Here is a 17,618-nt window from a genome sequence, read left to right on the forward strand (position 1 = left end):
ATAGCATAGAAGAAAGGGTCGAGTTTTTATAGATAAATTAAACAAAGAGGATGTCAGGTGAGTGCAGAAACGAGCAGTAAATCATCTTTCTGCTTTGATTTGTATAGCATTCTCATTAACTGAGGGTAGGGAATTCGAACTATAGATCTTATGTTACTAGTACATTTTGAATGTTTTGTTGATCTATGTATATATTCTCGTTGATTTGAACATTGTGGTTATTAGCTCATTTCAATTGACTCATTAATTTGAACATTATTTTGCTGATCAAAAGATAATTGTTTTTGAAGTTGAAGCATCTATTCTCTTTTAGAAGTCAGGTTCAAATCTCCATTTCAGCTTGTGAACTTTGATGAAATTATAAAATAATATCTTTTTAATTAAAATACTGTTTTAGTCATTCAAAGTTTGTTCAATTTTAATCATCACACTTTTCAATTCTTTAATTTTAGTTTATGTACTTTTAATGGATCGTAAATTTAGTCTTTTAAGTTATTTTTAACTAAAAATTGTTCAATAAATAATAATTTTCATGCAAGTAAATATAATATGTGAATATGCTTCAAAATTTTTATTAAAAATGTTTATGCTGTTATGAAAATTGAGGAGCATAATGGAAATACAGATATGAAAAATATAATATAATAATATTTTTATATAATAATAATAAATAAATAAAAACTAAAATTATAAAATAAAATAACTAAAACATAAAATAATCAAAATCATGAAATTAGATAATATGGAATTTGGTGGTAGTAGAATTCTCACAAATGTTGGTGTGTTCTTAAAATCCACTAAATGCCACTATTTATAGACAAAGTGGTAAGTAGGATGCAGACTTATATAGACACCAAACATGAATAATTACATGGCACATGGACAACATGAATGGTGACACATGACCTTAGTGACACTAAACAATGGGCATCTATTTTCTATTATAATATTCATAATACTCCCCTTAGATGCCCATATATATATATATGAAATATGCCTCGTTAAAACATTACTAGGAAAAACCCAATGAGAAAAACCCTAGTAAAGGAAAAAGAGTACATATTTCTTATAATACATATTCCTACAAAAAAATACAATATATGTACTTGATGACGGGCAGAAATGCACACTTTTATTTAGAATTATGAGACCTGTTAAGTAGAATATGCGGCGATTATATTTGGAATTCATGAGAAAACGAGCTTACGTTGATCGACATTAAGAATCGCGACTAACCCACTTTTATGCGTTATTATGATCCAATTGTCTATTTTTGTAGCTAACGAAGGAATCGATCGCATGCGCGGGAGCCAGGCTATCGCAAGGACGACAGCATGCGGAGATTTCCCCATTGCAGAAGCGAACACATACGTTCGACGGATGAATGTTGCGTCTATTAACCACATGCGTCCATCGCGTAGACGTTGCAGCTGTCGAGCGAATGCGGTCATCGCAGGGAGATTGCGGCTACATAATAATAACCACAATAGAGGGATGAGCGCAAGGGTGGTGGAATGCGTTGATACTCCGGAAACCAAGCATGAACGCATACCTAGGGAGTATCAAAAGGTGATGTTGACATTTCACCTACCATGCCGTTAGCAGCAGAGATTCAGAAAAGGACTATCACGCCGCGAATGTGATTCAGAGCAGGTTCATTAATGTTTTCGGCGATCAAGCTCTATAAATATAAGTCGTTGGGCAGAACTTGAAATTATCCAGGGTTTTCCATCCAAGGTGCTCTACCTTCGGGTATCTCTGTGATCCAGACCAAAGCGTGAGAAGATAGCTTGAGAGTTCTTCATCCCCTTAACCATTTCGAGTGACGACCGGAGTCTTCGCTGGAGTTAGAGCTCAAGAGAGTCTACTCCATCGCCCATCCATGGCACCATCGACAGCCTTGACACACATCTAATGGAAGCAAGACATTGCTTCCATCTGGCCTTGGATCTCTTCTATCCTTGTACTGTATTACATTTTGGCTTAAGGAATTAATACATTTTGTGATCAATGCATTTCTATATTTTCCTTCAATTCCATCTCCATCTTCATTTACCTAGCATCCTTTACTTTCATTGCATCATTAAGTAAGACTGCTAGAGTATTGCATACTTAATCATGCGACATAGAGATATGAAGCATGTAGCAAACCACCGGGAGGTGTGCATTGCGTGAGTGTCATGAGAAAATCTCATTTGCTTAGTGTGAAGCTGTAGCAACGCTTGTCTATAAGCGGACGCAATGCTTGTCTATGAGTAGATTCAGCAGCAACTAACTGCCCGGGAGGGTAAGTAGTTGGTCGCATTAAGCAATTTAAGCAAGGGTTCACTAGAGATAAGAATAATCTTATGTCAGCCAGGTTTATGCAATTACCTTGTCTTATGAGCGCATCATTCATCATTTAGGCATACTTGGGAGAGTAGTCTAAAAACCAAATCTATGACTCGAGAGAGCGGATTGGATCGCATAAGCAAGAATGGGGAACTTAGAAATAAGCTCCGTTTGCTAATACACAACGTATGTACCCTTTAAGTAGGATATGGTGGTATGCGGTCATCTTGCTTATGTGTGAGAGCACGTGAGTAGGAATGTAGAGGCTTAGAAATAGACTTCTCGACACTATCGCATATACATCGCATGCGTCTACATCAAGTGTGTATAGCATGATCGCATAGCTTGCATTGGCTGGGGTTACCCTTGCGGTCAAACTTAGTGTTGCAGTGAAGACATCCTCGCCTTTTCATCTATTTTTCCATGTATCTACGCATTAACAATTGTCGTATCTCTACCTCTCAGTCATACTTCCACTTCTTTATCTGTTAGTTAGGAGTAGGAGTAGTGCTTAGCCCATAACCCTCATCATTCTTTTATTTCTTTGCCGCAAACACATTACCGCATACCATTTAGCTACAAGTCCCTGAGTTCGACCTCGAATCACCCGAGAAACTTGCAATCTCGTTATACTTGGCGAGAGCACAACAAACTTGCAACAGGAACGCGTGGTCATTACATATGAGATCAACGAATATTTTCCATTCCAACGCATGACAAACACATAACCTAAGACATGCATCGTAATAATGCATCCAAAATTCACGTCACTAGTACTCCCCCTCATGAAAACATTACTTAAAATCTCTGAGTCGCCGCATTCCACTATTGTGCACCAATGTTTCAAAAGTTGCGGTTGGTAGCCTTTGTAATTCTACCAAGTTATCCCTCAAATAAATTTGTTGTATAGTGTTGTCGTCATTTTCTTCAAGATCATGAGTGTAGAAAAGCTACGGTGAAATATGTTTTGTTCTATCTCCTTTAATATATCCTCCTTTGATTTGGGCTATGCAAGATGTGTTGTCTTCGTATAATATTGTTGGAAGATTTTTATTAGAAGACAAGTCACATGTTTCACGAATGTGTGAGTCATTGACCTTAGCCATACACCTTCTCGACTAGTCTCGTGGATTGCAAGAATTTCAGCATAATTTGAAGAAGTGGTCATTATAGTCTGTTTCACCGATCACCATGATATAGCAGTTCTTCCACATGGTGAACAAATATCATGTTTGAGATCTAGCTTTGTGTGGATCAGATAAATATCCAGAATCTACATAACTAACTAGATCAAAATTTGATTTATTTGAATAAAACAAACCCATATCGATTGTTCCTCGGAGATAACAGAATATATGCTTAATTTTGTTCCAATGTCTTTTTGTAAGAGAAGAACTATATCTAGCTAATAAATTTACTGAAAATGCAATATCTGGAGAAAAACTATATCTAGCTAATAAATTTATTGAAAATGAAATATCTAATTTTGTATTATTAACAAGTTATATAAGTGCACCAATTGCACTAAGATATGGTACTTCAGGACCAAGAAGTTCTTCATTATCTTCTCGAGGTCGAAATAGATCTTTCTTTATATCCAATGAACGGACTTCCATTGGAATATTTAATGGATGTGCTTTGTTCATATAAAATATTTTCAAAATTTTTCCTGTATAAGTTGACTGATTAATAAATATTCCATCTGCTAAATGCTCAATTTGCAAACTAAGGCAAAATTTTATTTTTCCGAGATCTTTTATTTCAAATTCTTTCTTAAGATATTCTATTACCTTTGAAAGCTCTTCAAGAATTCTAATTATATTCAAGTCATCAACATATACAGTTATAATAGCAAATTCTTATTGTGATTTCTTTATAAAAACACATGGACATATTGGATTATTTTGATATCCTTCTTTCAATAAATATACACTTAGGCGATTGTACCACATACGTCTTGATTGTTTCAATCCATATAGTGATCTTTGTAACTTTATTGAATACCATTCTCGGGAAGTTGATGTATGTTTCAGGTACCTTAAATTCTTCTGGGATTCTCATATAAATATCATTATCAAGAGGTCCATATAAATATGTTGTGATTACATCCATAAGATGCATATCCAAACTTTTATACATAGTTAAGCCAATTAAATATCTTAATGTAATTGCATCCACCATGGGAGAATACGTCTCCTCAAAATCAATACCAAGTCTTTGTGACAAACCTTATGCAACTAATCTTGCTTTATATCTTATAATCTCATTATTTTAATTTCTTTTCCTCACAAATACCCATTTGTAACCCACATGTTTAACACCTTCTAGTGTTTGGACTATAGATCCAAAAACCTGACGTTTTGAAAGTGAGTTTAATTTTGTCTTGATTGCTTCTTTCCACTAAAACCAATATTTTTTATGTTGACGTTCTTCAACAAATTTTGGTTCAGGATCCTCATTTTTAGATATAATATTAAAAGCAACATTATACGCAAAAATGTTAATAATTACATTAGTTTGATTCCATCTTTTTCTTGTCATGACATAGTTTACTAAAATCTCATTATTATATTTAGATATTTCACCTTCCTCGCTAATCATGTCAAGGATTTTTTTTATGGGTATTTACATCCTCAACCAAGTCTTTTTTGCAATTAATTATTTTCATTTTCGAGGATTTTTTATGGGTCAAATATGTCATTATCCTAGTATGAAAAATTTGCTTCCACATTTTTTTTTTCCTTGAGGTAGGCTTGATAGAGGTCAACTAAGTGTTTTGATAGGTACGTGACTAATACCTAGTCATTCCGCATTGGAAGCATTTATTTTAACACTTTCTTAACTTTTATCTTGTGGAGCTTTTCCTTTGTGATCATCATTTTGTGTGGTTCTTTTGAAATTTAAATGATTAGAACGACCATCACGAAAATAATAATTATTTCTTCCTCTACTACGAACCTCGACCACAATTAGTATTAAAATTCACAGCATTCACTTCAGGAAATGGTGTTGTTCCGGTTGGTCAAAATTCATGATTTTTCATCAATAACTCATTATTTTGTTCGGCCACGAGAAGACATGAAATTAATTTAGAATACTGTTTAAAATCTTTCTCTCGATATTGCTGCTACAGGAGCATATTGGAGACATGAAATATAGAAAATATCTTTTCTAACATATCAACATCAGTAATTTTCTCTCCGCATAATAACAATTTGGAACTGATTTTAAATAATGTGGACTTGTAGTCACTTACAAATCTTGTAGCCTCAAATGCATCTACTCATAACGAGCTTTAGGAAGAATAACTATTTTTTGATGATCATACCTCTCTTTTAAATTTTTCCACAAGATATGGGGATATTTTATTGTAAGATACTCCATTTTCAATCCCTCATGGATATGATGACAAAGAAAAATCATAGCTTTTGTTTTGTCCTGACTGGATGTCATATTTCTTTCTTTAATAGTCTCCCAAAGATTCATAGCATCCAAGTAAATTTCAGCATCAATTACACATGACAAATAATTATTGTCGTTAATATCAAGGGCGAAAAATTCTATTTTGTGAGATTTGTCATGACACCATTATCATAAAATATTGTACTTATGTTAGAAATTTAATAGATATTGAATATGCAAAATAACATTAATTTATTAATTATAACAAAGAGGGAAAAAACGATATATTTTTAGGACCTACCTTTCAGGGAAAACAACAGGAACTCGTGCTGATAAGGTGTTATGAAATTTGAGGAACACAATAGAAATATGGATATGAAAAATATAATATAATAAAATTTTTATATAATAATAATAAATAAATAAAAACTAGAATTATAAAATAAAATAACTAAAACATAAAATAACCAAAATCATGAAATTAGATAATAGGGAAATTTGTGGAAGTGGAATTCTCATCAATGTTGGTGTGTTCTTAAGATCCACCAAATGTCACTATTTATAGGCAAAATGGCAAGTAGGATGTGGACTTACATGGACATCAGACATGAATAACTACATGGCACATTGACAATATGAATGGTGACACATAGCTTTTGAGATACTAAGTATTGGACATCTATTTTCTATTATAATATTCATGATATATGCTAATATTTAAAAAAAAATAAATAAATAAATAAACTATCTACAAAACTTCAAATACGGGGACAAAATGGTATTTCATCATTTTTTTTAAATAAAATTTATCATATAATAAACAAATATTAGAGAGAGACATTAACTAACTGCAACAACCCGTATTTTTCAGTACAACCATGATAACAAAAATTCAGAAAACGAAACAATTAGAAGCTTTTACAACTTATACACTTTCAATTCAAAATGGTCCAAACATTTCCAACTATCAAAACAGTCACATATATTTAACAAAATCAACTAAAAAAATATACAAAATATTTTCTGTCCATTCTCAAATCACATAAAACATGTTTTCTAATAGGAAAACATTTAAAACATCCTAAACAAATAAATTCGGTTTCAAAACGGTACAAAGCATATTTCGAAACACCAAAGCACATTTTCAACCTTATATCAAATCACAAAAGTAAAAAAACACATAATTATCAAAATTTACATACATTGTGGAAGGGGTGTAGATATTACTTATGAAAGTGTTCGTCTTGGCTTTGGTGACTTCAGAAAATTTTTGAAAAGTAAGATTCTAAATGATCGAAAGTTGTATTATATAAAACATAGATGGATGGAAAGTATTGAAAGATTACTGCTTTTGAAAAGTATGAAACTTCTATTTGTTGAAGGTCTTAAAAGTTTATTTGAACAGTTTGGTTTTGTTGAAGTTTTACTCGTTTGAAAGATCTTGATTTCAAAAGTATTGTTTGTAGCAAAGCTTTGATGGAAAGTTTTGCAATGATTTGCATGTATTTCCAAAAAGTTTTAAAAGCAAATGGGTTTCAAAGCTAAATATGAAAACGACTTATTCAGTGTTTTTGTACTGATCGTTGTTTCTCCAAAATGTCTTCAGATGAAGGATCAAGTGATAGTTTTAAAAAAGTGAAGTTTGACATTCCAACATAGGACATCAACGGTTGTCGTGTTAGGATTTAATAGTTCGACTTAGAACTTGTTTCTAATAGGTTGTTTCTACTAATTCAGATTTTTGTTATAATAGCTACAATGAAAATTACTAAATTTTAGTCAACATATCGATATTTTCATATTTTCAGACTGACATTGACAAAATGGATGAATCGATATTTTCATTATATTACAAAAAAATCTACAAAAAATAAAATATAAGCAACAAAACAACACCAATGTATATATAATTTAAACAATAGACATTTTAATATTAAGAAACCATAAAATGTATATTTAATTTATATTTATTTTTGAATGTTTTGTTTATTTATTTTCAATTGACATTTTCTCAATGTTTCTATCGACATTTTCTTAAAACTAAGACATTGATATTTTCATCGAGATCGATATTTTAATGGTTATCCATCTAATCACCGGATGAAAAAACACAATTAGAGATGCTTCGGTAAAGTGATTGAGCCAACAAGAGTACACAAAAATCACATATATAATGAGGAAGAAAAAATGGGATGGCTTTTAAATGTGGCACTGGCTGAACACAATGGTGCTCCATTTATATCACAAATGAGAATATTATACACTATCTTCAATGGATAGCATATATTTTACGCTTGAAATGATAAATAAAACCTTCCAAAAGTTCAATGTGAAGCTTCGGGCATCAAGACTCAATTATGTTCACTTCAGAATGAGCTTGCACAAGTTGCTATTGTGGTTAGGTCGATAACTTCTATCATCTAATTTCTTTTGTTACTTCTGTATATGTAGGTCGATAACTTCAGCCAAACCGTGCATAAAAAGGGGGGAAGTAAGCTAGTCGAGTCACTCGGCAAAAAACACAATCACTGACGCTTGGTTCGGTAGAGCGAATAACCAACTAGGGCAGAAACAAAAAAGGTCCACAAAACCTGCCAAAAACACATGCTAAGGCTTAAAAGAATAGTAGATGTTAGTCCAAGGGAACATATGGGAGTGATCTCAGCAAGCCATTATAAAAATCACTTCTCTTCAAATATCACTTTGACGAACGTTGAAATTGATTTTATGGATTTTCAATAATTAATTGAGAGGTGATTGACCGGAAATCACTCACCCTCATTTTATTCCTTTATTGAAATATTAGATTTTACTCTTATATTTAAGAATAATTTTTTGCTCTCTTTTAATAATTTATCTATTAATACCATTTTTTTAGTAATTTGATAATTCTAAAGTCACTTTAGAGACGAAACATAATAGTTCAAAATTACTTTTAGATAAATGAAAATCACTTTTAAAACCAAACATCAATATTCTAGTAAAAAAATCAATGGTACTTAAATCCCTTTTTCTGAAATCACTACTTCAAATATCACACATACACAAAATAAAATATTGGGAGAAATGGAAGGATCCTTACCGTATTAATTGCAAGCCATCGTTCAAGTCTTCTGATTCTAGATTGCATGTCTTCAATGATTCCTTCCAATGGAGATGATGCCTCCCTACTAGGGGAGGATTCTGAAGCTGTACTACTTCCCTGTTCCAATCATTTTTCCACAATATATGGAGTGTAAATCAACATTCGCAAAACAGTTCTTTTACCAGGAGACATAATTTTTGCCCAACCAAAAAATAAAAAAAGAACAAGCACTCAAAAGCTCCACGAAGAGATTACATAATTTACACAAAACCCAACCGGACTACATAGACAACACCAGAAAATAAAATGAGACTTGTTAGGATAGCTCCTAACAAGAACACTCAAGAATACCACAAAAAATTCAATAACACTAAAATATGGAAATATAAGAAAATATGCTATAATATCATAAGAGGAGTAACAAGGTAACCACTAGCCTTTTGAGAGGGCTAAACTTTTCTAAATTCCCAAAGGAAATACCACAAAAATTCTTCACACCCTGCTCTCAATGCCACTCCCTCTATTTATAATTAAAAACCCTAGCAACTCACTATCTAATTACTAATATGCTCCTAGTAACCATACTAATATTTACTAATAATCCTACCATCGGTCTTACAAAGACCCTATAATCAAACACATCCTACCTAACCAGAAAAATGACCAAAAACCAGAGAGGAAATTCTTTTACTAGTTTTTGAGTCCTGCTTCTCAAAATGTATAAAAGGAGTGGAAGCCAAACTTGAAAAACAGTTGGTTAGTTCAATATGGATTGATTTTGCTGGTTTTAATCCCTTCAATTCTTGTTACTATTATGGTCAGTTTGGTTGGTTTTTCCAGTCAGTTAAAGTTTGCTTTCGGTGTTCGTTAGGCCAAGATCCAAACCAAACTCACATGCTCTGACATCTCTAGGTAACACCTATCATGCTCTGAAAGAATTCATGTTCCTTCAACTAAGGATTTAATATCCTTCTGGCATGTCACCAATTGGAGGATTCGACATCGATATTAAGGAGTAATGGATATCGTTGATGCTTTCTTATGAACGCCCATACAATATAAAATAAATATCAATTATAAATTCTAAAATGAATATATACTTAATGACAAGATTTATAATTTAGTTTGGAAGTAAAGCAACTAATTACTAATGCAAATAATTTTTATAATTTTTTTTATTTATAGAAATGCTCATCGATATTTGATATTGATATTTATAGATATATCTGTAAAAATGAAATTCTGATATATTTCTATCCTTCCTTCCAACTATATTAACATCCACCTACGATAATTTTACTTCAAGATTATAATGAGAAAGATAAAAAATGAGTTGATGGAATGTTCCAAAATCTGAGTTGAAACAGTTCAAGAACATCCTTTATACTGAAATTCAGTGTTGTTAAACTCATACAATACACAAGTTGTATCGTACAAGTCAGAACAAAACGCAGGCACGATGACTAAAATCGATTTTTGACTCAGAAATAACATGTATCGTCTGTTTCTTACGTTGAATCGTAAGAAACGAAACAAATCGGACCAATCTAGTTGAAAAAAATAATAATAGGCTTTTGACTCACCTCAATCACAATATAGGGATTAGAGCATGGGTGGAAATTTGGAATTGAACCCAAAGGAAATCGAAAGAGAAGAAAAAAAAAAGTTGAAGAAGAAGATGCAGTAGAAGATGAGGCCTGAGGGCAAAAATTGAAGAAGATGACTAAGAAGAATAAAATTGAAGTAGATGAACAGAGAAATTCAAGAAGAAGAAGTGAAGGGGGACCAAAATTGAAGATGATGACAGCCGTGGCACATGCACAAGAAGGTTGAAGGCCATATGATGATCTTGGGACTTGGAGAGAAATAAATAGAAGGGATAGATGTGATCACTTTATCGAATTTTCTTCAATTTTGGGACTGGGTTAACTTTAAAGGAAGTTAAAAGGCCTAAATAGGAATTCACGTTCACTCTGAGACTTGTCAGAGAATTAAAGAGTCTTCTAATTCAGAGGATGAAAAGACCATAGGTCAGAAAAATATTAAAGACAGATGACTAAGTCTTATTTAAAAAAAAAAAAAAAAAAAACCCTCATATTTACAAGGTTTCATTAACAACTCATTACTAATTCTTGATTATATTTATTCAAATAATTCCTATCTAAATATTAATTAAAAATTAAGATTTATGATACACAATACACTAATTTTTAATTCCGATATGCATTCCAATTTACGAGTTAACAATGTTGCTGAAATCTACTGAATAACAATTATAGTGTTAGTCTTCCGAGTAGTATATTCAGGCTTGAATTTATCCAACAAATTCAACATACCTGAGATTGAATAAATTCCACAAGTTCTTGCAGCCTCGCAGCTTGATGATTATGGATTAGGCCAGAACTCCGATTCACTGGCAAACTTTCCAAAACTATTTGAAGATAGCTCTACAAGTAAAAAAGGTAACTGTCAATATGAAGTACAAAGAAGAATGTTCCACTTTCATACTTGTATTCATTGATACTCGAAACATAATTTGTAAGAAAAAAGATCTGCATAATATCATAATTACAGAAGGCAATAGTGATTGTACACCAGAAGCAAAAAATTGAACACGATCCCAGAAAGACTCCCAGTTGCACTCCTCCCTTTTAAACTCTCCCAACCCATGGTCTAAGTAGAGACAACAAATATATTGACACATTTTTATTATTGGGCATAGCACTGGATTAAGCACTTTTATAATTTTATAAAATCACAATGGCAAGTTCTGAAACTTAATTATAATGGAAGCTCTAAATTACATTCATGGAAACCAATAACAAACATTTTATAATTTAACGATCTTTCTAAAAGTAGAAAATCAAGTTACGACAAAGGAAGGAATCCTGTAAATCAAAGAACAATGTGCTGTACAACTAGTAAAGGATAACCTTTGTAGTATACGACTCATTCAGTTCGAGCATGGAACCAGCTGCTGCAACAGCCTCTTTATCAACCCCTTTTATTTGTAGATAAGGACAAGGAGCATCTTGCAAATGGTCAACCTCAATTAGAATCTATAAAGGGACATAAAGGTCAAATTTATGATAGATTTGGAAAGGGTTTGCAGGCATGGAATGTTAAAAGACAGCAGTAATCAATCATGAGATGCAACCGCATCTTTTGTAAGAAACTCTATCACAACATGGTCCATGAGCTTTTGGATTAATTATAAAAAACTCTGAAGTATCAAATATTTTGTTGGCCTTTGAAGCTTGCATAAAATTTATTTTCGTCCTTTTAAAAATTATTTAGTAAAATCATAACATAGGCATATCATTTATTCTTTTATTTGATTTGTGGATTTTTATCACAAACAAGTGTTTAAAGCCACATGTCAATAGGTCAAAGGTCAAGATTCAAAAGGAATTCAAAGTTTTGTTAAATGATTAAACAAAATTTACTGGTAAGTCAAATTATTTCTAATACAAATTTCAAAGAAAAACACACACACACACATGAAAAATAATACTAATAATAATAATCTAACACAAATTTCTAAGCGTAAACAAAAAACCTAAAAGTTAAGGGACTAAAATAAAGTTAAGAAAGAAAAAAAGAAAAAGAAATATGTATGAAAAGTTCAATTTACTATTACCTTCAAATTATTTTTAAAAAAATCGATAATATTACCTTTCCATCTTGGTAGATGTACGCAGATGCTTCAATATAAGCCATGGCTTGATACCTGGCCGCACAAAGAATGAAAAGAATACACATACAGATCATATTCTATGAATAATAGAACTCATTTTTGATACAGTTGCAAAACTTTGTAAAAGACAACAATAGTAAAACTGTCATCGTGACAAACTATCAAAGAAGAAACACATGAAATAATAAAACAGATATTCAAGAGTTGAACAGTATTTGATGAAGTAGGTTTGGTGGTTACTCTTGGTTAAAGCTTGATTAATTCCTTCTCAGTTTGCATTTTACTTTGCTTTAAATTCTCTACAAAGTCTCTCCATGTACTCATCAACCTTTGATTAATAATAAAGATTTGAGATAGACTCAGAGAAAATTCTCCTTCAGTCTCTTAGGCTACACCAAAAACCCTGTTATAACTTCAAACTCTTCAAATAATGTTAATTGACTTAACTTCATATGTTACCAGTGAAGTGTGTGTGTGCGTGTATATTAGGTTAAATTTACATGTTCCATCAATTATGAAATATCCAAATAAGAATACATATTACATACACATATGTTCAATATATATGCAAGCATATAATTGTCCTCAACATGTTCTTTTTTGAAACAACAAACCAGAAAATTTCATTGAAATGATGAAAAGAAGCTCAAGTTAGAAAATACAAAGCTCCACCAAGAAAGGAAAAAACAATTCAAATAAAGTTAAAACCTCCTTATGAAAAACCAATAATAATATACTAAATTCATTCATAAAAGTCAAAATCTGGAATTTGACGAGCTGATTCAATGCATTCATCTTCCATAACATGCTTTAAACAAAAAAGATAACCGAATTGAAAAAAATCACTCACGATCGTGAACTACATTTAAGGATCCAAAACTTAAATATCACTAAAATGAAGAGAGAAATTTCCTTCGGTGTCGATTCGATTTTCAATTGTTACTTGCATGAAACCACATAGATTACATTGGACTTGAAAATGAACCACCAAGGTCATATTAAGAGTATCAGCAACAATGCTAACTACACCACCAAAATATGTCCCAATAGCCTAAAAAGTCTACCGATAACAACAATCTAAGAGTAGATTTTTAATTGAAATCCAACTCCTATAACCCTTCATAAATCTCGGCTGACTATGGATTATGCTATTCCATTTTTCAAGAATGCAAATGAAAATCCTCAAATGCGTCCATTTCCCTGGAGTAACAATAAAGTTGGCTAAATTTCCCTCGACAACTTTAATTAGCACTTTGTCTTCAAAGAACGGATTAATTAGCACTTTGGTTCTGAAATGATCCTCCAAAAACCACTAGAATTTTCTTCCAATCATTATGTGCAAATAGTCTTGAAGTCACCCCTAACGCATCGAAATCAGGTTGAAACACCTCATGATCTTTTTTCTAACCTAAAAAGAGTTCTGAGCATTACTTGAGTCTAAAATTATTTATTAAAAAATAAAGGCAAGATCATTCTCATTTTCCATCAATTCCTCCACATAACTCTTGACCATTCCTTTCATCCCAAATTTCTCTGATGGATAAACTGGTTCAACCACAGGTGCTGCATTGGAAATACATGAAAGCTAATGAGAATCTCTAACCATTTGCAAAAATATCTAACCATCCTTGTTAAAACCAGCTGGAATGTGAATATTCATCCTTCCTCCAATGCTAGGCAAAACAACACAATCAAAAAACGAATCTGAAGATCTAAACTTAGATAACTGAATGACTCATGAATCTCCTCGATCTTTCTTATGCAAAAAGGACTGGTTAGAAAGATGCAAAAGCCCAACCAAACTGGCTTCAAACCACTGAAGAAGGAAAAGAAAGGAATATCCTTTGTTTGTAGCTCATGTCATCTTGGATTGGACATGATGAGCAAAATTGTCTCAATCGTGCAGAACATATCCGTCATGCATAATATCAACAATATTTTGTGTACCAGATGTAGCACATACAAAAGTTATCAAAGCATGAACATCAAGAACAAAATCAATGATTAGGATTTAACACGCCTACAAAAGTGCAACACTGTTATTTTCTATTTCCCAATAATTGGTTCATAAAATTTTAATATATACTCACAAACCTATAAATTATTTTGTGAGACAAGAATGGGCACATTATAAACTAACGGTAGTAACCAGACCCAATTATAGCCTTACAAATAAAAGGTCAACCAATTCGTTAAACAAAGTTAAAAGCAAAATATTGAATGATAAACAAAATATTCTTCAATATGCATAAGTTGAATACTTGAAATCAATATAGTTACATCCTAATTCAAAGATTTGGTGCAAGAATTTAAGAGTGTATGACTCATGGTTCTCTAGCTTACCCAAGATTAAGAAGGCCAGCGACTGTACTAATACTAATGTCAAAGTCCACCTTAGGTTGAATGATGAAATTCCCTTCTCTTATAGGCTACATATTCAGGAAAAAGTAAAAATTTTAAAATTTTAAAATTTTAAAAAAAAACATAGGTCAGATCAAATCATAAATGAGAAAAGTATGGTCAAGTAGACGAAATTTATGTAAACTCTAACAAACCTCCCGTATTAACAATGCAAATCGGCCTTCACAAATTCTAACACGTATGCAATCACTCTCTGTCAACTGCCCATTTGAAGGAATTCCTGGAAGCCTCAAATATATATCAATGAAATTTTGTATAGAACTGCAAACCTTTGACGATTCAAGAAGTTTGAGTATATCTTGATAAGCAACCTGCATTGAAATAGGGAAAATATTCATGAAGCTCAAAGTTTTCACGAATACAAAATCCCTGTCCAGAAAAGCTCTCACCTGCTTGTTACTCTTCAATACAAATAATGAGCTCTCAGGTGAAAGCACAGGATCAAAGTCATTCCGTATTTTGAGCTGTATGAAGGCAAGTTAACAATGTGGCATTATAGATATTATGAATTGCCACCAAGCCAAAAATATGCTTTTTAATGTCATATATCAAATGTATTTTCATAAAGGTAGCACAATAGCTGCATAATCAGCACAATATTCATTATAATTTTACAGAAACTTCTACATGAAAAGCTGACGGGTGCAAAATGTTGCTATGACACAAGGCATACTATTAATTAGTTCAGTCCTATTTAGTATTTGTTATTATAAAAAATTTAACTATCTATTTGTTGATTTTCATTATCCAAATATTGTTCTCTGTGATTCATTAAAGGATAAAAAACTACAACTGAAGTTGTTCAAAACATGGTTTAAGTTGCCAAAACCTGAAGGACATAATAGGCAAGAGGCATAAAAATTATCCTTAACTTTAGTAATTAGATTAATCTTAGGTGATTTCATGTCTACTTACATGTGCATGAACAAGATGTGGTTCAATGTGCTGCTGGAACATAGGAAAAACTGTCATCATTATGTCATTTTGTGACATGAAACACCCTGCTTTACATTTATCTCTTTGTACTCGAGAAATAAGATGCGAATGAACACCTCCAACCTGTTTCACAAGAATAAACAAAATGAGATGGAAATTAATGTATTATACACCTAAAGGAATATTTTCATACATGCAGCAACGAACATTAGAAAATAAAATCAACCGATCAAAACTATGGTACTAAACCATAAAAATGTAGTTTTCCATTCTTACAACAGCAATCCATAAGTCGAGTGATTTTCTGATGTCCGGATGTAAAGCATATACTCCTTCAAAAATTATCTGGGAAAAGAAAATAAAAGTAAGCCGTGTCCATTCAAAAGACACAAGAGTTGACAGTTACAAAATTTATTTATTTCTCACTTGTGAACTATAGAAACTGTCAGCTTCAAAAGAAAATACTGTGACAGTACTGATCCAGCCTAGCACACAAGGTACTTTACCCTTCTGTATATTATATTGATTATAAATTAGAAGAATATGAATGCTAATGGGAAGAATATTATTATCTTAAAATCTACTACCGTGAGTTCAGGAACCTTCATCGTAAAAAGGATAGTTAAATGTCATAACCATTAATTCCATAATTACATGAAAATATCATTTTTGAACAAAAAAAGGAGAATAATACTGGTCTTTGGAAGAATATTTGATAATGGAGCCAAAAATAAGCAACAGAAAGATTGTAGTTTACATCGCATGCAATGGTTATTAATTTTGAAATTGTTACCCTTTTTCTTTTGTCAATCTTTCCTTTAACCAAATTTGGTTGTAGTTAGTTGTTAGTTTCTTGTAAACCACTTACAATTGTTTAAAGGCAAGTGATTAAGTGGTTAAACCAAAGTGTTCAAAAGCAAGAGCAAAAAGTGTAACAAAATTCCAAAATACATCCCTCTTTGTTTCTTGTAAGATTTGGAGTTTCTTTTAAACCAAAGTCCCCAGAGGAGGGCAAAACTCCATTGGACCAAAGAATTTTCAACTGAGCTTTGAATGAGGTCCTAATGTTCTCTTTCTGAGCTTTTTGTTATTTTTTTCTATTCAAGACATATGTTTAAATTGGAGGGCTGGGGTTTCATTTTTTCGGCTTAATTTGTATTTGTTCGAGAACTCTTTGCTTATGGTTTACTTCTCAGTATTTATTTTGTCAAAATTATGTTTCCTTTTTTTTTTTCTAAAAAAAAGGGTGGGGGCATCTGAAACTTTGTTCAGCCAACACTACTAAATATTGACCAAATGAATCACCCTACCCAACAACTAGCATGCAAGCAGCGAACAGGCACAAAAAGAATATCAACACTCACACTCCCTCCCACTTAATTATATCAACACTTGAACATGCACCAAGTATTCAACTTCTCAAGAAGACCTTGACCTTTTTGGTTATCAAATAATATTCCATTCTGGTTATTGAAGTTCCCAGCTTCACAATAAGTAGGAGAGAAAGATTTGACCAAAAAAGAGCCATCAGCTGCCACACTTTCAAATCTTCTCTACAGGTCTAAAGTTGTGTAGTTTGATAAAGAGAGAAGCCCACTCTTCAACCTCCAAATCAGTGAGAATCTTCCTATTATTTAAAATCCCATCCAATAACACAAAACCAGCCCACCCTTGTTGACTTTCCAGACTTAAGGATCTTTCAATAATTCTGCAGCAATCCTTGAGTAGCCAACTATTACAAAATCT

The 17,618-nt window shown here is 32.2% G+C and overlaps 1 protein-coding gene across 5 annotated transcripts in view; it reads right to left on the reverse strand.

Moving 5' to 3' along the window:
* Positions 1–7,870: 7,870 nt before the first annotated feature.
* The window catches only part of LOC120081560 (uridine-cytidine kinase C), a 33,505-nt gene continuing 23,757 nt past the window's right edge, over positions 7,871–17,618 (reverse strand). For 4 of the 5 annotated variants that reach the window (XM_039036549.1, XM_039036551.1, XM_039036552.1 and 1 more), the window contains 11 exons: positions 16,299–16,382; positions 16,149–16,217; positions 15,852–15,995; positions 15,326–15,400; positions 15,071–15,247; positions 14,859–14,944; positions 12,494–12,548; positions 11,752–11,877; positions 11,155–11,265; positions 8,816–8,935; positions 7,871–8,324 (listed from right to left, as the gene is read on the reverse strand). In XM_039036549.1, coding sequence (XP_038892477.1) covers positions 8,259–8,324; positions 8,816–8,935; positions 11,155–11,265; positions 11,752–11,877; positions 12,494–12,548; positions 14,859–14,944; positions 15,071–15,247; positions 15,326–15,400; positions 15,852–15,995; positions 16,149–16,217; positions 16,299–16,382 — 1,113 coding nt within the window. In that variant the 3' untranslated portion in view covers positions 7,871–8,258. The remainder of the gene's footprint in view (positions 8,325–8,815; positions 8,936–11,154; positions 11,266–11,751; positions 11,878–12,493; positions 12,549–14,858; positions 14,945–15,070; positions 15,248–15,325; positions 15,401–15,851; positions 15,996–16,148; positions 16,218–16,298; positions 16,383–17,618) is intronic. The other variant, XM_039036550.1, reaches the window with a different exon arrangement.

The sequence above is a fragment of the Benincasa hispida genome, chromosome 7 (genome assembly GCF_009727055.1).
Source record: "Benincasa hispida cultivar B227 chromosome 7, ASM972705v1, whole genome shotgun sequence".
Taxonomy (NCBI): Eukaryota; Viridiplantae; Streptophyta; class Magnoliopsida; order Cucurbitales; family Cucurbitaceae; genus Benincasa; species Benincasa hispida.